General features: G+C 55.2%; 1 protein-coding gene across 1 annotated transcript in view; it reads left to right on the top strand.

The window, feature by feature from the left end:
* Window positions 1-13,567, top strand: part of ST3GAL1 (ST3 beta-galactoside alpha-2,3-sialyltransferase 1) — a 64,123-nt gene extending 50,556 nt beyond the window's left edge. Inside the window, exons 4-9 of the mRNA XM_081117214.1 lie at window positions 816-1,705; window positions 2,704-2,900; window positions 4,367-4,546; window positions 5,784-5,829; window positions 7,164-7,283; window positions 9,082-13,567. Coding sequence (XP_080973340.1) covers window positions 1,397-1,705; window positions 2,704-2,900; window positions 4,367-4,546; window positions 5,784-5,829; window positions 7,164-7,283; window positions 9,082-9,255 — 1,026 coding nt within the window. The 5' untranslated portion in view covers window positions 816-1,396 and the 3' untranslated portion in view covers window positions 9,256-13,567. The remainder of the gene's footprint in view (window positions 1-815; window positions 1,706-2,703; window positions 2,901-4,366; window positions 4,547-5,783; window positions 5,830-7,163; window positions 7,284-9,081) is intronic.
* The last annotated feature ends 7,818 nt before the right edge of the window (window positions 13,568-21,385 follow it).

The following is a 21,385-nucleotide window of genomic DNA, read 5'->3' as shown; positions in this document are numbered from 1 at the left end:
CAGGTTATTTAATCTCTCCGAATCTCACTTTCTTCCCAGAACAAAATGGGAAACCCCTATCTAGCTGGCGGTAGACTTGGAGGATGATCTGAGTAAATAGATTTATTTGAAGAATATGCCATTGTGTCCGGCTTTTAGTGGATCATGTAAGAATATTCATTCATTGAAAAAGGAAAATTAAAGCTTAGCAGTTGCCCGATACTAGAAGCTTAGCAGCTGCCGTTTTATCTCATCTTCTGTAAGTGGAGGTGGTATTGCCCAATTTCCTAAAGAGGACATTGAGGGCCAGGAGGGTCAACAAACTTTCCCAAGGTCACATAGCTGGCAAACCAGAACTTGAACCTGGCCACTTAAGGGCCACTCTGTGGGACTGAGGGTAAGTGGCAGAGCCTACATGCCAGGGTAGGTGGAAGCTTACCCTTTGTGTGGTTGGAATTAGAAGCCATAGAGTGGAGGAGAGAGAAGGCAGCAAGCACTTCACAACCTCTGCGTGCGTTGCACTGTCTGGGCATCCTTGACTCAGTGCCCAGATTTTGGGTGAATGCTTAAATGCACTAGGTTCTGGTGGCAGGAAAGGGGGGTGGGACACCTTCTGTGTCCCTTACCTACCTTGCAGAATAGGCAGTGACACCCCATTGTACATGTGCACACACCAAGGCTCAAGAGGGTGAAAAAACCGTCCATAGTCACCCACCACCTTGGCTTGACGATAGAGCGGGAGGTAATGACTTCATCCTGCGGGTCATGGGGACAGAGAGACTTTTTAATAACAAGGTGATATAATTTCATCCTGTTCTTCCCCCTTCTCTGTGCAGATGACAGACGACCCTCGCTGCCTTCGTGGAACTCCCTGCCTGACGGCCGCATCTCCGGTGACAGCACTGTCAGGCTGAGCCCTAATTAGGGAACTTCACACGCCATCCTTTCTGGAGGACAGTGAAAGGATAGCTTCCCTCTGTCCCGCACCATGAGCCTTCCGTCCAGGTCCTCACGGCCAAGGGTCCCGACACTACCATAGAGGTTAATCACCCCTCAACCCCTTTGGATGGGAAAGGAAACCACCGGTATTAAGTTTGATTAACGTTGCACCAAGAGACAGTATCGGCTGCTGACGGAGCAGGCTGCTTTATTTCTGCAAGCGACAGATTTTATGCAAGAAGAGTCATCCCACTCCGAATGGTCCACGTAGCCTTCGAGTGTCACGGGGTGATGTCCGGTGCCCCGGGGTGACCGTCGCCAAGGAGAAGTGAAGTTGGCCGTTGCAAGCCTTGAGGCCCCCCTGGGAATCCCCACCTTGCCTTGTGATTCCCTTCGGGAGTGTTCTTCCTCCGTCCCTCCTCAGTTAGGTGTGACTTCCTCCAGCCCATCGCTGGGACGCCCCATCGGGAAGGCAGAAATGGTGGCCACCAGGAAGAGGGCCCTCAAACTACTCACCCTCCTCGTTCTCTTCGTCTTCCTCACCTCCTTCCTCCTGAACTACCACACCGTGGCCACCACCGCCTGGTTCCCCAAGCAGATAGTCATCGCGCTCTCGGAGAACTTCAAGAAGCTGGTGGCCTACTCTCCCCGGCCCTGCAGCTGCGACACCTGCATCAGCCAGCAGAGGGTCTCGCCCTGGTTCGACCAGAGGTTCAACCTGTCCATGCAGCCTCTGCTCACGCTGCAGAATGCCGTCTTGGACAAAGACACCTACCTCTGGTGGCTGGTGAGAGCTCGGGCTGAGTGTGGGTCTGGGCGTGAGTGGGGACCCTGGCACCTGGGTACGCACCTGAGACCCTGCCTGGTGCTTTGCAGGAATCACAGTATTGGTCGTTCATTCATTCATTCATTCATTCATTCATTCATTCAAGAGCTACTCATTGAGGATCTACTATATATAAATCCGAGCAGAGGCTTCTGTGAGGACACTCTGGTCCCGAGCACTTAGCAATGCTGGGGTACACAGGAGTTCTTCCTGGTGGGGACCTTGAGGAGGTTCCTGCAGGGGAGCCTGCCTGTGGCCACTACCCCAGGGGTTTTCAGAGAGTGATCACCACACCAGCAGCGGCAGCCCCATGGCCTGGGAGCCTGTTGGACACGCAGGATGTGGGGCCCGGCCCAGCCTGACTGAGTCGGGATCACCAAGGTGGTGAGATCTTGGGCAGTTACCATTCAGGAGCTTGGAACTGCCCCCAGAGATCTTATCAGAAGCAGGCATTTAATCCTGGACTATTGTTTTTCTTCTATTGTTATGAAATAATGTTTATCATCTTAACTGTTTATAAGTGTACATTTCAGTGGCATTTCAATACATTCACAGTGCCAGGGAACAATCCCCACTGTCTACACCCAGCACGTTTTCATCGCCCCCCACACTCTGCACCCAACTCCCCTCCCCCGACCCCTGGCAACCACCATTCTACTCTCTGTCTGTGCATTTGCCTCCTCCAGGAAGCTCACATAAGTTCAATCGCCGGGTATTTGTCCTGTGTCTGGCTTGTTGCACTAAGCATGTTGTCAAGGTCCACTTTTGCTGTAGCATGTATCAGAATTTCCTTCTGTTTTATGACTGAATGATGTTCCATTGTATGTATAGTCCTCATTTTTAAATCTATTAATCTGTCTGGACACATGGCAGAACACACCCCCCCCCCCGTCTCCCCCACCCCCCGCCAGAGGCAGCACAGCCAGGCTGACCTGCCTCCTTCTGCCCTCCACCCCCAGAAGCTGCAGCGGGAGAAAGAGCCCAGTAACTTGAACGACACCATCAAGGAGCTGTTCCAAGTTGTGCCTGGCAATGCGGATCCACTGCTGGCAAAAAAGTCAGTGAGCTGCAGGCGCTGTGCTGTTGTGGGCAACTCGGGCAACCTGAGAGAGTCCCAGTATGGGCCTCAGATAGATAGCCACGACTTTGTGCTGAGGTGAGTGCTCGGACCCTCACCCCAGGCCCACCTTGCTGCTCCCCAGCACCCCCAGATGCTGAAGGAGGCACCTTGGCTCTGGGCCAGGAGGTCAAGGTCCCAGCCCTGGTGTGCTCAGACTTATCTGGGGAACACAGGTCCCTTGCTGCACCCTCTGGGCCTCAGTTTCCCCATTTGTGCACTATAAGATGGAGACGGACTCACAGTGCCTCTCTGGATGCAGTGGGCCAGGAGGTTGGCGCCAAGAGCTCTGTCAAGATGGCAAGATGACTTTGAAGACCCTTTGAATCTTTAAAATTTGTCCCATTTTAGCCCTGGCTGGTTTGGCTCAGTGGTTAGAGCGTCAGCCTGGAAATGAAGGGTCCCAGGTACAATTCTAGCCAAGGGAATGTACCTCGGTTACAGGCTCGGTCCCTGGCCCTGGTTGGGGCTCATGCGGTAGGCAGCTAGTTGCTGTGTCTCCCTCACATCGATGTCTCTCTCTCTCCCACTCTCTCTGAAAAGCAATGGAAAAAATATCCTGGGGTGAAGATTAAAAAAAATTATTCCATTTTGCAATCTAGGCCATAATATAACGATATGCTTTTAATGTAAAATATATTTCCCTGTCACTAAGTGAAACACATTCCAGGAAGATGCCCCATGTCTCTCGGGGTTTCTTGTAACCTCCATTCATTCGACCCAGAGGCACTGGTGCCTGAGAGCAAGAAACATAAGCAGCGGTGGGCTGGCGATCCCCAGGCGCCTGCTGGAATCTTCCCGGGGCTGGCGATCCCCAGGCACCTGCTGGAATCTTCCCGGGGCTGGCGATCCCCAGGCACCTGCTGGAATCTTCCCGGGGCTGGCGATCCCCAGGCGCCTGCTGGAATCTTCCCGGGGCTGGCAATGCCCAGGCGCCTGCTGGAATCTTCCCGGGGCTGGCGATCCCCAGGCGCCTGCTGGAATCTTCCCGGGGCTGGCGATCCCCAGGCGCCTGCTGGAATCTTCCCGTTTCTGTGATCTCTGGCTTTGCATCCTTAGACCACTCACCTGGCCTCTCAGAGCCTCAGCATACACCTGGTTCAGCGGGGATGTCCACGGTGAGGGGGATGGAGTCAGGTTCAGGGTCAGACAGACCCACTTGAGGCTGCCACTTGGTAGCTCCGTGTCCTGGGACAGATCCTTTGTGTTCAGATGTCTGACCATAAAACACCTGCTGGACACGGTTATCATTACAGTTTAATGAGGCGTGTCACTTGGCCACGGCAGTGCCTTGCTCTTAGTAGCTCGTCAATGGCAGCAATAGTTAGGCTTACTTGAGATCATAAAAAAGAAAACAAACACAACTCTTTTGAGCTGTGTGTTAACTGTCTCCATTTTACAGATGAGGGAGCTGGTGGAAGGAGGGCACTGGCCTGAGGTCACAGTGGATCCCTGGAATCGGTGACCAAGTGATACGACGAATGTTCTCTCCCTTCTCCTCCCAGGATGAACAAGGCCCCGACTGAGGGGTTTGAGGCTGATGTGGGGAGCAAGACTACCCACCACCTCCTGTACCCCGAGAGTTTCAGGGAGCTGGCCGAGAACGTCAGCATGATCCTGGTCCCCTTCAAGACCCTCGACCTGGAGTGGGTGGTCAGCGCCACCACCACGGGCACCATCTCCCAGTAAGTTCCCTCGGGGCATCTGGACAGAGGGTCCCTTGCCTGGCGCCTCACTGCTCCTCCTCGCCATGTGGGTGCCTCCTGGCGCCCCACCATGATATTCCCTGCACCACAGCCTGGCTCATGCTGTTCCTTTCCCTCAAATGCCTCCCTCCGCACACTTCCTCCTGGGATGCACCAGCCCCACAGCCCACAGGCCACCTCTGACTCTCCCCTCTCCCTGACCCTCACCTCCCATCGCTCTTAACACACCCTGGCCTTCCACCTTTTCCCCTTCATGACCTCCAAGGGGACCACCATGGTGTGCTTCCCAGAAACCCTGGCCCTCCCGGGGAAGGGACCCGCTGGAAAGGGCTCAGCACACCTTAGCTCTGACCCCTCACCTCTGCAGTGCTCCTGGGTGTGACAACCATCTGCATCTCAAACTAAAACTGTCCCTGGATGGGGTGGGGGCAGGTGGGAAGATGGGGTGCTGAGCACGTCAGCTGGGCATGAGTCATCCATCGTGTGCTGCCTTGAGACTGGGGAGCTCACATCTTCTGGACACCGCGCTTGGCACCGGGCACGTGCTGCCTGACTGAATTGTCACAACAGTCATTATCACACCTCCCCCTGCCTGGCGGGCCCCGAGCTTGGCTGGGCAGCGCACCAAGGCCAGATTCCACACACAGCCAGGCTCCCACCTGGTCCGCTCCCAAAGTCCCTACTGTTCCCCAAGAGAAGTGGCTTCAATGTCCACATGGCAAAGCTTCCTGTGTGAGGCCCAGAGAGGACTGGGGTGCAGGACACGGGAGGGGGCGCTGTGCTCTCAGGAGAAGGGCAGTGAGGGAAGCTGGCTCCGCAGGGGAAACTCCACCTGGTCCCGGAGTTAGATGCCAAGTGAAGCCAGGTGACCTTCATCTTGGAGGCACCTAGGCCCTTGCAGATAAAAAGGAGGCAGTGTGGGCCTCACCAGCCAGCACCCCAACAGTGGGGGCAGGTGCTCTTTCAGGCTGTGTGGGGGGCTTGGACCAAGTCCCCCTTCTTAACCTTTCTGGGAGAAGGCGCCTGAAACCCCAGATGGCCCTCGAATGAGCCAAGATCGCCCTCTGGTGTCTATCGTGGGCCACTGCAGGGCTGTGGCAGGGAGGCTCTGTGCGTCCCCACTCAGCCTGGCCTGCTCCCCTCCCTGTCACCCCCAGAGCTGCCTCCAGGCAGCCGGGCCTCTCCCCACGTTGCCCATGTGCTCTTTCTCCCCCAGCACCTACGTTCCTGTCCCCAGGAAGATCAAAGTGAAGAAGGATCAGGTGAGTGGCGGCTTAGGCCCCTTGACCCCTGAGCTTAGGCTCATCTGTAAGGCTCTCCCTGGAGAGAGAGCATCCTGTCTTCTGCCAGCATCTGGCTGCAGGGAGCCCCTGGGCGCTGGGCTGGTGGAGGTCCCTGCTGGAGGGACCAACCCTGGGCAAGTTTCTCCACCTGGGGACCCTGGGCCAGCAGCATCGCCTGGGAGATTGTCATAGATGCAGACCTTCAGGCCCACCCCAGACCTACCTAGATTTTTAGGAGGCCTCCAGGGGTGCCCATGAGGCTGCAGTTTGAGAACTACGGTGTGAGCGTCTCAAAGCCAGACCACACCATCTTCTCCCAGTGTGGGATTGGCCAAGACTTGGGCAGAGGGCAGAAGGACGGAGGCAGTGGCCACCACACTGGTCCTTTGCATGCTCGCTCTTATTTAAATGGCGAGATCAGGGTCAGAGAGGTCAGGCAACGTGCCCAGAGACCCACAGCTAGTTTGTGACGATGCCAGAACTGAAGTCCTCCCCTGCCTCTAGCACCTGCCAGTTGTGGGGTCCACTGCTGCAGGGAAGAAGCCACATGTGACTGTAGGGTGGAGCTGGTGGCAGGGAGGGCCTCCCAGACAGGGGGTAGCTTGAGGCCAGGCTAGAGCTGCAGAGGTCACAGGAGAGGAGCACAGTCCCCCTTCTACACCTCTCCCGGGGTGGGGGATGGTGCTTTAGGCTTCCTGGGCTGCAGGGAGCCCCTGGGCCCTGGGGGGGGGGGGACCAAGGCCACGCCTGATACCAGGACACCCCCAGCTCGGCCACCACTGGCTGTGTGGCAATGAGCATGTTGCTAAGCCTCTCTGAGCCTTGATTTTCTCATCTGTAACCGGAGAAGAGGGAAAGCTAGCACATAGGGTCATTTTAGGGACTGGGGCCATTCGGGCCCAGACCAGGTGGTCCACACGGCTCAGTGCGTGGGTTTTCTGCAGTGCGACAGGTGTCCTTGTCCCTCCCTCATGCTGTTTCCTGGAACCTCCTCCTGTAGCCTCACCGTCTCCCTCCTCCTGGGCCTCATTTGATTGTTGTGAGATGTCACCTGCTCAGCAAGCCTCCCCTCGGGGCTTCATTGTCTTTCTTGGCTTTGTTTCTCTCCACGGCCCATAGCTCTTTTCTAGCATCTTCTGTAGCCTCATGATTTGGGTTACTGTGTCTTTTCCCACTCGAATGCAGACCCCGTGAGTGCTGGGGCATTCGCTCCTACCATGTCTGTCTCTCTGGTGGCCACAATAGTGTGTGACACCTATGGGTGGTGGTATCCTTCCCCAAACATCTAAGGGCCGTGTGCTCCCCTCCTGCAGATCCTGATATACCACCCGGCCTTCATCAAGTACGTCTTCGACAGCTGGCTGCAGCGCCATGGGCGGTACCCATCCACCGGCATCCTCTCAGTCATCTTGTCCCTGCACATCTGTGACGAGGTAGGCACCCCCTCGCCTGTGCCCGCCAGCCGCGCCGGGGACCAAGGCTCCTCATTCCCTGCTCCCAAGGGTGGCGGAGAGAGCATCTGTGGTCAAGCTGACCTTGATCCTGACCCCAGGCCCCAGCGGGCCTGGGGGTGCCTCCCCTGCGGGGCTTTGAGGGGCAGAGGCCTGTGGGAATGCCTTCAGGGGCGAGCGCTGGCTCCTCCTGTGAGCTCCCCAGACGGAGGCAGGACCAGCGGGTGAAAGTGCGGGTTTGGGGGCAAAACAAAGGAGCGATTGTCATAGGAGATCTGTGTGAAGTGCTGTTCTGAGTCGGAGCTCAGTCCCGGCACCCAGGCCCCACCCCAGGCCCGATTCTACCAGAATTTCTGAGAGTGGGAACCTGTCCCCCAAGGTTGGCAACCAGAGGCCTTGGGAAGCGTGAGTCCCCATCATGGACTTCCCTCGACATCTGCCAGGCGGCGCCGGGTTTCCATGGATGATCTGGGCTGTTCCCTGCCACCCTGGGCAGAAGAACGGAGGGACCACAGTGCCCCTCACTTTCTCCCTGGCCTTGGGTTCAGGCAGGACCCTGAGATGTCCCTTCTTGTCACGTACAGCCTGTCCCCACCCCCAGCCTGCCTAGCTCATGGTTGGAAACCCAGGAAGGGGTGGAAGCGTTGCCAAGCATGTCCATCATCCCTGCCTCGCTTGTCTGTCACCACCCCTGTCTCTTTAGCCAGAAACCTGGGTGCCTCTCCCAGAAGCATATCTGCCCCACCCCCACTCCCACCCCCCTACCCCCTCCAGCCAGCTGGTCACAGACCCGTGGGGCTCTGCTCAGCAATGCTACTCCCATCTCTTCCCTCCTGCTCTGGGCCGGGCCCATGTCCACACTGGCATGGACTAAAAAAGCTGCCCTGGCCACAGAGCTGTCTCCTGCCCCCAGTCTGTCCCCACCCCTCAAAGCTGTCATCCATGCTGTAGCCCAGAAAGTGTTTCTCTCCCTGGGAGCCCCTCCTCACGTCCCCTCCTGACATCTTCTACTCATTTCCCAAGACCCAACCCCAATGTCACCTGCTCAGATGCGCTCTCTCTGACTTCTTCGGTCATGGCCCCTCCCTCCTCTGGGCTGTCAGAGCCCTGTCGTTACCCCCTCCTGGGCCACTCAGCTGGCGCTTGTCCTGCTTCCCTCGTCCCCCAGCACCCACCCCGGGGGCCCTGATGAAGGTCTGAACTCACGTACAGGTAGTGCGGTGCTTGGCTCAGGATGAGCGCTCAGTAAGCATGGGCCACGTGTCAGAAAGGCCCCACCCACTGGCCAGGGCTCCTGGACCCGATGGATGTCAGCCAAAGGGAAGAAAAGGACCACCTGCCTCGTTAGAGATGTTACTCTTGGCCCCATTTTCCCGATGAGGAGAGTGAGGCTCAGAGAAGGGATGTGGCACTTGCAGGGTCCCCCGGGAAGTGGCCGAGCTGAGTATGGGGCAGCGTGGTCCCCACTCTGCTCCGTGATCCTCTCCCCTAGCTCCTCAAGTCTTGGAGAAGAGGTTGTCCTGCCCCGTAGGTGAGACCCTGCACCCTCAGGGCCACCCACATGCAGTCACCTCCCACTGTGCCTTCTAACACTGAACTTGACTTTTACTTAACTCACTCTTGTGACACCAAGCCCCTGGGAGTTCCGGGAACCTAGAGAAAGATTTTGTGATCCTTGGAGCCAGTGTTTGCAGATTCTGGGGATACCTGCAGGCTCCTTCCTTAGAGGTCCTACCTGCCACCCTGCTGTCCAGTTCTCATCTCTGCTTGGCCTCCTCAGGTGGACTTGTATGGCTTCGGAGCAGACAGCAATGGGAATTGGCACCATTACTGGGAAAACAACCCTTTGGCGGGAGCTTTCCGCAAGACCAGGGTGCACAATGGAGACTTCGAGTCCAACGTGACGTCCATCTTGGCGTCCATCAGCAAAATCCGGATATTCAAGGGGAGATGACGCTGGGAAGGGTTGAGGACAGGTACACCAGAGCATGCCTCTCACGCCAGCCCCAGCTTCTCACGGAGCCGCTCCATTCCATTCTGGGGCTCCCAGGGCTAGCCTCGGGTGTGCCAGGTGCCCTTTGCAGCCTCTTGTGCCCCAACATTTGACAGCACCTACTCAGCAGTGTCACCGGGCTGCAGAGTAAGTCTCAGAACCTGCTTGGGTGGGGGGACCCCTCAATACTGTCCTAGAGCTGGGAAAAGGTGGAGACGTGGGAGAAATCCATTCTCCAAACCCGGCTTCAGAAGATGGGGGGCAGATACTGAAGACTCCCCTGTTTTAAAAGAAAAGACAGTTTTCCAGGGAGGGTGGGCAGAAACTGTCCTCTGCCAGTGGGCCCAGGGCTGACTCCCAAACTCTGATTCTCACTGGGATGTTTCGGAGTGAGGATGGCGTCTGGGACAGAACCACGTGGGCCACGTCGGCATGGGGATGACACGCACCTTACTCGCATGTGATATCCCCAAGTCCCCCTTGTTACCCAGATTCATTCTGGTGGCCAGGAGAGGCTCCCCACCCTGAAGGTCTTCACACTTGGCCGGCTGTTTTTGACTCCAGCGGATGCTCTCTTGAGTAATCAATCTTTGTCGTTCAAGTTATGGCTGAGAGCAGATCCCACCACTTCCATGTGCCTTTGTATCTGGGGGAGAAAGGCATGCACTGGCTGAAATGAAGCAACTCCCCGACTCCGGAAAGAAGACCCCGCACCGCCCCCGTGCTCTCAGCGGGAACATCTTTCCCGCTTTCCTGAGCCAGCCCCTGCGTCAAAACGAAGCTCAGGTGATGCTCACTGCCTCCCGGAGGCAGGCCAGCCGCGGACCGTCAAGGCTGTTGACTTGGCACCGGGACCCCCCAAGCGCCCGAGAGGCTCCCGCCAGCCAGCACTCCCCGCGCCCCACGCCCTGGGCCCGGTTGCTGCTGGCCACGTGCGTGGTGTCCGGGGTGGGGTCTGTCCTCGGAATGTCGCCACCCAAGTGGGGAGGCCATACCTCATTCCCCCACTCTTTCTTTCTCGTTGATCTTCCTGATTATTTATTGATTTTGTTGTTGTTGAATTCAACTGACATCCTGTGCACTTTCTGCTCTATTGCTGGTCCCGGGGTTTTAATTCTGCTGGTTCCCTGCTCTGCCTGGCAGCTGGGGAGTGGGGGGCTTACAGCAAGGTCTGTGGGAATTCTCAGGCTCGGGGTTGGAGGTGCTGAGGGTTCGGGGCTTGCTTGTGGGCAAATCCTGGGGCATCGGGTTAGTGGGTTTGTGGCATGTCCTGCATCTCCTCTCCCAGCCCCACCTTCCTTTTCTCATTGTGAACTTGGATTCAGCCTCAGGCCAGGAATCTCCCACACCCAGTGGAGCTTCCCTGGGGCCAGTGAGAAGTGGGGTTCAGGCAGAGGACAGTGATTGTTGGCTCCATCCAGTTACTGACACTTCATCAGAAAAACCATTATTCCCATTGAGGGCATTCCCCCAGAGGCCGCTGCTACCTGAGGAGGTGTGACAGGTTTCTCCCTGGTGGCGTATGAAGGATGCCCGTCTCAGAAGCCAGGGACTCACGTCCTCTGCTCCCTGCAGTGCTCTGGCTAGCCCTGCTCTCCTGGCCTCAGTGTCTCCCCCTGCAAATGGAGAGGGAGGAATTGTGGGAGCTCAGGGCCACCGATGGTGTCAGGCAGTTCACCAGAGTCCCCCGAAATTGCATGCCACGTTTTTCCCGAGTTTGTACCTGGGAGCATTTTCCTGGGGGAGGTTCCATAGCTCTTACTAGATTCTCAAAGATTGAGAATCCAGAAAACATTTTAAAAAACAACAAACCTGTTCCAGCTTTAAAATCTTCCCAAATCTAAGACCCCCTTGACTGATAAAGGCTTGTAAATCACTGTGAGGTCGAATTCTCACAGTTGGAACGCCCCGCAGCACAGACGGGAGATGGAGGAACTCAGCAAAATCAGCAAGCGTCTGGGGGCCACTGATCCATCCCAGAGACAAACCTTAAGAAAAATGGTCACTGGGACAGAGCAGTGTAGACTGGCTCCTGAGCCCTCCCCCTCTCCTGCAAGCAGAGTCTGCCCAGGCATGTCACATTCGGAACAAGCCACCCACTTCTTTGGGCTTTGCCGAGTCAGAGCAGGTTCCCAAAGGGAGGACATGTCCGCAGCTGAGCTGCCTGCTACCTCAGTTGGCTACCTGGCCCCTGGCCCATCTCCCTCCTTCCCACAAAGCTGTTCAAGCTGTGACATTTCTTTCAACCCTTGGAATCAGGCTCTCCCATTTTATAGATGAGAAAAGCAAGGCTCGGAGAAGGAATGTGACTTGCAAAAGTGAACTAATTATGACAGCGCATTTCAAACATTTTGAGCAAAAACAGTACATGATCAACTCCACGTTTAGAGCATCCAGAGGTGGACTCCCCAGCCAGGTCCATCGGGCACCTCAGAGCACCGTCCCTGGGTGTGGCTGCTGGCCGCTCTGCCTCGGCCTCCGGGCTGCTCCTCGGGCTGCCCACAGGGGCTGTGGCAATCTGGGCTCCTGCCTTCTCGGTGCCATCCCTTCCGTAGAAGGGACAACTTTGTGCACTCCCACCGCCCCAGCAGACATCTCTTTGCATCTTACTGGCTTAGCAAAGGGGACTTAACCAAAATAAACGCCAATCATATGGCCAGGGTTAAATGCACTGATTGGTTTAGGCCAAGGGGACCCACTTGGTGGGTAAGAGTGGCTGAGAATGGGACCAGTGTTTCTCCTAAGGCAGTTGGCAGTGCCATGGGCAGGAGAATGAGAAGCAGCCATGCAGGGAGGCTCTGGCGTGTCCACCACACACGGTTGGACTCCCTAGGGCCCCTGGATCCCAGCTCAGGGCTCATCCACCCTGTAGGCAGAGAGCTCCTCGGAGACCAGCCCCAGCCCCAGGCAGGGAACAGATGTCCCTGCAGCAAACAGTGCTGAGCCTGAGGCGGAAAAGGCCAGGCTGATGAGGGACAGAGATGCCAGCAACATCCCAGCCTCCAGGTCCCCCCAGTGAGCCAGGAGCAGGAGCCACCTGCCGTTAAACTGACACCTGTAGACATCACTGGACCCCTGCCCTCACCCACCTGCTGGGGAAGAAGGTGGGTTTGTAGCCTCTGGTGCCTGGAGCGTACAGGGCAGAGGAGACAGTTTTCACTGCTGCTTCGGCAGGTGTCCCGCAAGCCACAGGGGCTGGGCTTAGTGCGAGAGACGAGACAGAGACAGAAGAAAGTAGGTAGGACATGCATAGGAAAGCCAGGCGGGGGTGGGTCAGGGGCCCGACAGCATCTGTCTCTGTGTGGCCTCGCAGGAACAGCCTCCGGGCACAGGTGGAATAGATCAGAAGGTTTAGACCTGTGACGTTGGCTTTAACCGGGCTCCTCAAGGCAGCCTGAACACAAAATGAGAACAGAAGAGTCACCTAACCTCTCCAAACGTACCTGCCTCATCACTCAGCCCAAGCCCTGAGTGACCACTGTCCAGCTTAAGATGACTGGACGCCGGCCACATGCCATCCGGAATGAGCACTGTCCTCTCCCTCCCAAGAGTTCAGGCTGTCATTGTGCCCGGCACAGACATCTGGGCTGCAGCCGACGTGCCACGCCACCAGCTGGCCGTCCTCCTCGGCGCCTGGCCCGACAAGCAGTGAGTTAGAGCCAGCTTCCCTCTTGTTTGCCATGTACACACCAGCTCCCTGACCCTGGGGTGCTATGTGACACCCTGTGCAAGGGAAAGAAGGGGGCCGGGGGAGCAGCAGAGACGGGCAGAGCACCTCTTACCAGCATCAGGGTATTAGCCATTTCTTTCTACACAAGAGCACTGTGCTTCCTACAGGCAGCCCGCCTGCTTCCACCCTCCTGATGCCCCTCTGGACTCACGTTGCCAGTGCGGGTCTGCCATTTGTGGCCCCCGCCCAGGGCCCCGAGCAGCCACCTGCTCTAACCCGGCCCGCGCTGGAGCCCAGCCCCGCAGGATAAGCCTGGGGCCCAGTCGCCTTAGCCGGCCACCGAAGTCACGAAGCCAAAGTCTCCCGAGCACTTTTCTCTTTTCCTTTGTCCCTGGCAGCCCCTTTGGTTGGTTGCTAGTGTCTTATTAACGTTCACTTTTCCTCCCCCGCCACCCGCTTCTGCTTTCCCGCCGGGCGCTCGCTCATCTGGATGCGTTTTGGGTGAAGTGAGCGAGCCGCCTTCCTTGGCCTCGGCTGTTTTATTTATTGTTGAACATTTCCAATGACCCGAATCGAAGTGAATTAAAAAGCTATTTTATCGTTTGGGTGTGTGAGTCCTAGTTCTTGGAGGGCCGAGCCCTGTGCTGCCCCTCCGGTTCCACCCGGGAGGCATCCTCAGTTCCAAAAGGACGCACGGGGAGGGAGAGGGCCCCCCCAGTGCCCCCGGGCTACTGTCCCCGCTACTGAGCGCCAGGGGGAGAGCTGCACCGCTCCCTGCGCGACTGTGGGAGCCAGCTAACCTCTCCGAACCTCAGCTGTCTTCTCTGTGAAATGGGGCCACAGCACCAGCTGCCAGAATGGAATGAGGTCAAGAAGAAAAGCATCTCCGAAGGCCCAGGAGACCCCTGCCAGTGCTCGGAGTGTTTGCTGTGGAGGGCCTGGCTAGGGTTGGAGCTGAGGAATTTAGAGGTGCTCCATCTGCGCAGTGGGGTACCTTTGCTCAGCTGCGGTCTGGGTGCAGGGCGGGGAGGTGGGGTCTTCAGGGAGGGAGGGAGACGGCAGCGAGGAGATGAAGAGCCCAGGAAGGGATGGGCCGCAGTGGGGGGCACAAGGTGACGGAAGCTGCTGGGAAGGAGAGAGGCAGGAGCTGCTGGTGGGAGACCGCAGAGCTGGAGAGGACTCCTGCAGATGTCAGGACGCGCAGAGCTGGAGAGGACTCCTACGGATGTCGGGACGCAGGACATTTACAGGAGCTGCTCCGAGCTGGAAAGCTGCGGGCACAAGGTGTCCGAATGAATGGCCTTCAAGATGGGGTTGTTCCAGGTGATGGAGAGAAGGTGGAGGGAGGAAGTGAGGGTGAGTAGACACCCAAGGCCTGGGAAGGCATGTGCTGTCTGTGAGCTCCACAGGACACTAAAGTCGCCAGGATGAGGCTGCAAGTTGGTTGTAAACACATTTACTCAATTTACAGAGTCTGCCAGGAAAGAGGGAAAGTAGGCAGCAAGGTGCTGGGTACCCTTGGCAGGGGAAGGCTAAGTACTATAGTACTCCAGGCAGATGGAATATGCAGCTAAGAAAAATGGGGTGATGGGGGGAGGAGAACATGAAGTCCAGGAACATCAGTGGGTGCCCACAGAAACACGGCCCTCACCCTGGATTTTGTGGCGCCTGCCGCAGGTACATCTCAGAAGTCAGGCAGGGAGTCTGCCTGTTTTCAGGGCCAGGAGCCACACACCTGGCACAGGCCCTGGCACACAGGGTCGTGGTTGCTATCAGTCAATTCAGAACACCCTTTTTTGATGCCTTTGGGAAGGGGGGAGCTCATGTAGAACCTATAGCTGCAAAGTTGAATGTCCTGAAGGCACCTTCAGACCAACAGATGTCCAAGTTCAACTTCCCGTGGCCCCCAAGAATCCTGAGAACTCCTTCCGTGTTTTATAGCAGTGGGACTGGCTTTCCCCAGCCTTTGTCCCAAACAGGGAGGTATAGTTGTTGGAGATTTGTGAATTGCCAGAGGATCCCTACCCTTTCTGAGTTCCCCAAGGAGAGGGCTTGGTTGGACCCCGAGCACCCACAGCCCCCGGCTGTGGACTTTCTCCGTGAAGGGGGAGTGATGATTCCTGGTTTGTCTGCCTCACGGGATTGTGTGAAAACTCACATACTTGATGTACACACACATTTCATTGCACAATACATACCGAGGGCCACTGGGGGCTGAGGACACAGAGACGGGTGAGCCAATGTCTCTGCTGTCAGAAGGTCGCAGACTAATTGAGGGGACAGGTGGCTAGTGGCAACACCATGTAAAGGTGGAGATTATCCATAATGGCCATGGCTCCCTTTTGCACTCCACCCATTTGGACTGAATATTTTGCTCTGTACTCTTAGTCCTGCAACAATTCTGGAAAGAGGCACTATTCCTGTTACAGGAGAATTTGCTGAAGAAACCGAGCCTCAGGGGGTGAAATAACTCACCAGGGAGGAAGGGATGTAGCCAGGACTTCAAAAGCAAGGTGCTGTGTTCAGGAGTGCTGGGTACAGTTACAAACCCCTGTTCCCCTCAAGGGCTTGGGGACACTGGATTCTCAGCTTTGCTCCAAACCCAGGCACTTTGGAGGTGAGCCCCCACGGGCTGTTTCGTCATGACAGAGCCCAGAGCTGCCAAAACGTTCCTTCCGACGTTGGCTGAGCGCAGACCAGGCCTCCTACTGATGGTGGCCACCAGAGGGCGCAATGGACTCACCTTCAGCCACTTAATTTCTGTCCACTCGGAGTTTGGTGGGGACCCAGAAAGGGTTTGAAAATCATGTGAGAAAACACACACACACATGTATAAGGTCAGAACTTGAGAAGGCTTAGCATTAGGTGCTATCATGTCCAACACCACCCAGATAAGGAGATGGAGATATTTGCCAATGGGCCAAGAAATTGGGTCAAGAGAAAAATCTGAACCAAGTGGAAAATGTCAGAACCCCAAGCAAGTGGACCGTCCGAAAAGCTTTACGTGGTGTATGTTGTCGCACAGCACAGCTGGCCCCAGACTGTGGAATTTCACTGGCTTCTGACTCCCACCCCTTCTCCTTGACCGATAGGGAAAACCTAACTTCTTGGAGCCTTAGTTTCTTAACTGTAAAATGGGTATTAAATGCCAGAGTATATTTGAAAAAAAGAAGGCAGACACCACTTTTTGAGTCCTTTCTGTGCCAGGCATTTATCATGCATTTTCTCATTTAATTCTCACAACAGCCCCATGATTGAGATGGGTGTTCCATCGTCATGGAATGCCTGAGACTCAGGCTGTAAATTATTTGCCTGGGCTACACATTCCATAGAGATCAGGAGGACTGGAGAGCAGGTCTGATTCCTTCAGTCAGGATGGGACAGGCTAATGCTGCAATAACAAATAAGCCCACATCCCAGTGACTTAGAACAGATCACAAAGGTTGGTTTCCTACTGTGTCTGAGTCTAATGGGTTCTCAAACATGGTCCTTCCATGTGGTGACTTGGGCTTCCTGGAGCCACCTCTAGTGCTCACAGGACAGTAAGAGTGGGACAGGAAGGGTAGGGTTAGGAGGGTCTTTGGAGAAACTTCACAATTAAATTGGCAAGTCTAGTAGGGAGGGGCCAAGAAAGAAAGATAGATAGGAAAGAAGTGGAAGGAAGGAAGGAAGGAAGGAAGGGAGGGAGGGAGGGAGGGAGGGAGGGAGGGAGGGAGGGAGGGAGGGAGGAAGGAAGGAAGGAAGGAAGGAAGGAAGGAAGGGGAAAGAAAGGGAGGAAGAAAGAAAGGAGGGAGGAAGGGAGATGAGGAAATGCTAAAGCTACTAATAGATAACATTAAAAATATAACTGGTATTAAAAATAAATTCTTTTTAAAAATCTACAAAATAGGAGAAAATGTTTCCAAATTATATACCCGAGTCTAGGTACATAATTTAGATATAGTTTATAATATATAGTTTCCAGACTATATAAAGAACTCTTTCAACTCAATTTAAAAACGGGCAAAGGGTTTGAATAGATATTCCCCCAAATATGATAGAACAGTGGACAACAAGCACACGAAAACATGCCCAGCAGCAATAGTCATCAGGGAACTACAAATCAAAACTGCGATGAGGCTGCACTTCACACCCGCTAGAATGACTGACCGAGAAGTTGGAGATGACAAATGCAGGCGCAGATGTGGATAAACTGGTGTCCTTGTCATTGCTGGTGAGAATGTAACGTGGTGCAGCCACTGTGGACGACAGTCTGGAGGTTCCTCCAAAGGTTAAACGTAGGCTCACCATAAGATGTAGCAATTCTGTTCCTCTATCTCTGCCCAAATAATTGAAAACGGGTGCTCAGTCGCATGTCTGTGAATGTTCATTGTAGACTGTTCACCTTAGCCAGAGGTGGAAACAACCCAAGTGTCCATCAGCAGTCGAATGGACTAATTGTGATGTATCCATACCATGGAATATTACTCAGCCCTGAAAAGGAAAATGAAGAACTGATACATACTGCAAAGTGAACGGATGAACCTCAAAACATCCTGCTAAGTGAATGAGGCCAGACCCACAGGATCCAAAGTGTATGAATCCATGTATGCGAAACATCCATAATTGGTAAATCCGTAGAGACAGAAAGCAGATCGGTGGTTGTAGAACTGGGGGGCGGGCTGGAATGGGGGCACAGGCAGTAATGGGGGTTCAGGTTTATATTCTGGGTGACCCAAATGTTTGGAACCAGATGGAGGTGGTGGCTGCACAGCATGATGAAAATGCGAAATACCACCGAATAGTACACTTGAAAATGGCTCATTGCATGGATTTAACCTATGATTACGTGGATTTAACCTATGATTTTAAAAGTTTTAAAATAAGCAACTCTAAAATAGTAATGAATACAAAATGTTTCGTGTATGTTCTCACTGGATAAATGGAGCCCCATGAGGTGGGCTGAATGTGTGTTTCAGGAGTGGAAACTAGGGCTCAGAGTGATTAAGAGACCTGGTCAGAGCCTCACAGGGTCTTTGGAGCAGGAGGAAGATCAGACCCAGCTTCCCTCCATCGCTGGGCCCATGGTCGGGGACACACACACACACACACACACACACACACACACGAGCCCCGGCTGGCCTGAGGCTCTGTGTCCCACAGTCAGGGATTCTCCCTGAGGCCTGGACCAAGGGGCACGGTGACCAGTCCCCCAGCAGCCAGGCCTCCAGGACAGGAGGAGAGGGAAAAAGAGAAACGGGGGAGGGAGGATCCGGCCCAGGAACAATGAAAGAGAAAAGCTGAGCCCTTCCTTTGTCCGCTGGCCTGCGGGAGTTTCATTTGAATTTTCTAAAGAAATCGGAGCCCATAGAATTGTTCCAGAAATAGAGCTGCGATTGCGTCTCACATCCTGGAAATCGGACTTCCTGCTACACGAACATGCTTCCCTTCACCAGCTGAATTTTCCAAATAAAGGTGGAAAAGTCATGGTGCAGCAGCCCCTGGTCATTGTCGGGTGCACAGCGGGAGCCTCGTCATCCTGACAGGCAGAGCTGCGAGGCAGGGGGTTAGGAAAAGCAGCTCATCAGGGACCCTGTGGTCAGACCCTCCCCAGGGCTCGCACGCCTGGGAGTCCAAGCCCCAGCCCCCTCCCCCAAGGCCAGCTCTGCTGAGCTCCTTTCAGGGAGCGGCCTGCTGGGCCTCTGGGAAAGCATCTCTGCCCTCTCGGCCTTGGCTGGAGGACCCCTTCCCTCCTTGTACCCCCATCCTCTGTCTCATCAGCTTCCAGAGCCCCAGGAGGGCCATCTGCCCTTCTTTGCCTCCTGTCGTGCTAGTCCCTGGAGAGCTCTTTAGCAGAGACTCGGAGGTCCCCTGAGCTCTCAGTGCCCAGCATGTGCCTGGCACCTGCAGGAGCACCATGCAGGTGGGCCAAACGGAAAAGGGCGTCATTTCTGCAAACCTTGGATGGGCATGTAGACCAGTAAATGGAAGTGTTGAAGAGGAATCTGAAGGATTGGACAACAAATTGGAAGATCAGAAAGCCATCCCTGCATCATTCTCAACTCACTGGAAAGCCAGGGGATGGCCCTGCTCTGACCCCAGTTCTCTCAGCTATAAATGAGGGGCTTGGGGGATCTGATCCCCAGGGGCCTTTCCTGCTCTGATCCTCTACGAGACTCAGAGCCTGTGACTCTAGGTGGGATTGGAGGGGACCTTCCCCAGGCCAAAGACTCAGGTCAGAGGGGTCATGGACAAAGGCCTCACTTGGAAGGTTCCACTCAGGGTGAGAAGTGGGCATCAACCTAGAACAAGGGCGTGCTTTGTGCTAGGAGGCAGATGTCTCTGGGATAATGTGAAGTCTTCCAAATTCTGACTTTTCCCTTATCCTTTGGTGGCCACAATCACACTGCTGTGACAGCCCTTGCACCGAGCCGGGAGCAGAGGCCACCAGCTCCACATTCACGGGCGGGCGAGGCTTCCCTGAGGCCCACAGCAAGTAGCATCAGGGTCCTGCCTTTGAAGATCTCTGTTCCCATGCAAAGCTGACCAAGGGGAAGGCACTCGCTAAGTCGAGGTGCCAGGACCCTTTGTGTGAGTTACCTGGCTTGCCAGCCTCAGCCCCCAGCAGAGGGGGCTGGAGCTGAGACAGGTCAGATCTGCCTTGAGGGGCTGGGCTGAGCTGGGAGCTCTGGAATGCAGTGTCCTGCAGGCTTGGGACAGGGGTCAGAGGAGCATGGAGGTGATGGCTGAGAAAACACTGGGAGTGGGGTCAGGGGAGCAGGAGGGGAGGACAATGTTGGTGTCGAAGGGCATCACAGGCCGCCCATTCAGGGAGTGGTTCCTTCCAGGTGCTCCCCCCCCCGCAAGTGTTCTGACACAGCTTTGCACGGCAACCTCCAGACTCGCAGCTCTCCTGCCACTGAAGGTAGCCAGAGTTCCCAGTGAGACCCGCAATCCTGCCAAATGATGTGGATCTAAAATGATGTGGATCCTGCCACCTCTCACCTCCCATCACCCGGGACACCAGGGCTTCTAGCTTTATACCCTTAGTGCTCAGCACATAGCCCTGCACTTCGCTGATTCTGTAAACATATGATAACATCCAACATTCACCGGGCGCAGACTATGGCCAGGCCCTGTACCGGTGAATCTATTGAACCTTCGCGTCAAAGGGCAGGGCTGCTGCTGGGTGGCTGCACATGGTAAAGACGTCATCACTATCATCACCATCATCAGCCCCATTTTATAAATGAAGAATGAGAGGCACAGAGAACTTCAGGCACTTGCCCAGAGTCCCACAGCTAGTAAATGACAGAGCCAGGGTCAACTGGCCCCTGACTCCAGAGTTCTGGCTCTTTGCACTGAAGTTTCCTGGCTGGCAACATGTGGTTCTGAATGTAGGAAGGAAAGAGTTAATGGATTGAATGCCTTTAGGAAGAGAGAGGGTGACAAGGCATTTCAGGCGTGGGGTTCATCAGAACGTGTGGGCTCAGGCCTAGAAGGCGCCTCCCGGCCCAGCACTGTGGCGAACTGACGTTACCCGTGGTTCTCTGGCTTCCACTCTTCCCCCCCACCCAAGGGCTAAAGCTCCTGCTACTGATGTAGCAAAGGCCTGACCCTGCCACATACTGTGTGGGATTTGGGCAAATTTCTTAATCTCTCTGAGCCTCAGTGTCCCCATTTGTAAAATGTGGACAAGAATAGCTCCTTAGTCATAGTTAAGGATTAAAGGACATGGTGAAATGAGTTGCTCAGTACAGTGCCACGAACCTTGTGAGGGCCTAAGAAATGGTGGAAGAAGTTTAATATATTTTTGATAAATATGGTCATATTTACAGTGTGGACACTGAACTCTCATCCTGCTCTGCCTGTGAGACCCTGGGGGCTGACACCTGCAAACTACATTTCCTGGGCTCCCTAGCCAATGGCTTCTGTCTGGGATCAGCCAGTGGGGGGCACTGATGGAGGGAAGAGGCAGGAAGAAGGAAGAAGCTCTGGTGTTTCTCCCCCTCCTTCAAGCAGCATCTGGACAGAGCCTGCACCCCCTCCCTGGCCCCGGCCCCAGCCCCAGCCCCAGCCAGGCAGTCCCCACCAGGGTGCCAGCTCCAAGGAGCAGTCTCAGCCCCTGGACCCTGGTAACCGCCCTTTCTCCTCTGTCCCCCAGCACCAGGAAGAAACACTTCCTGCGGTTGCTCCCCCCTAGGTTGCCCCAAAGTCCCCCCCCCCCCCCCCGGTGAGTGGGGTTTACCAGACTTAGTAAATAAATATGCAGGAAACCCAGTTAAATTTGCATTTCAGATAAATGGCAAATCATTTTTTAGTATAAATAGTCCCAAATATTGCATGGTATCCTTGAGTGCACACACACACACACACACACACACACACACACACACACACAAGTTTGTTGTTTATTTGAAATGAAACTTAACTGGCTGTCCT

This window comes from Miniopterus schreibersii (assembly GCF_964146895.1).
Source record: "Miniopterus schreibersii genome assembly, chromosome: 17".
NCBI classification, from domain to species: Eukaryota; Metazoa; Chordata; class Mammalia; order Chiroptera; family Miniopteridae; genus Miniopterus; species Miniopterus schreibersii.
The sequence above is the reverse complement of the archived record's forward strand: the minus strand, read 5'-3'. Positions and strand labels throughout refer to the sequence as shown.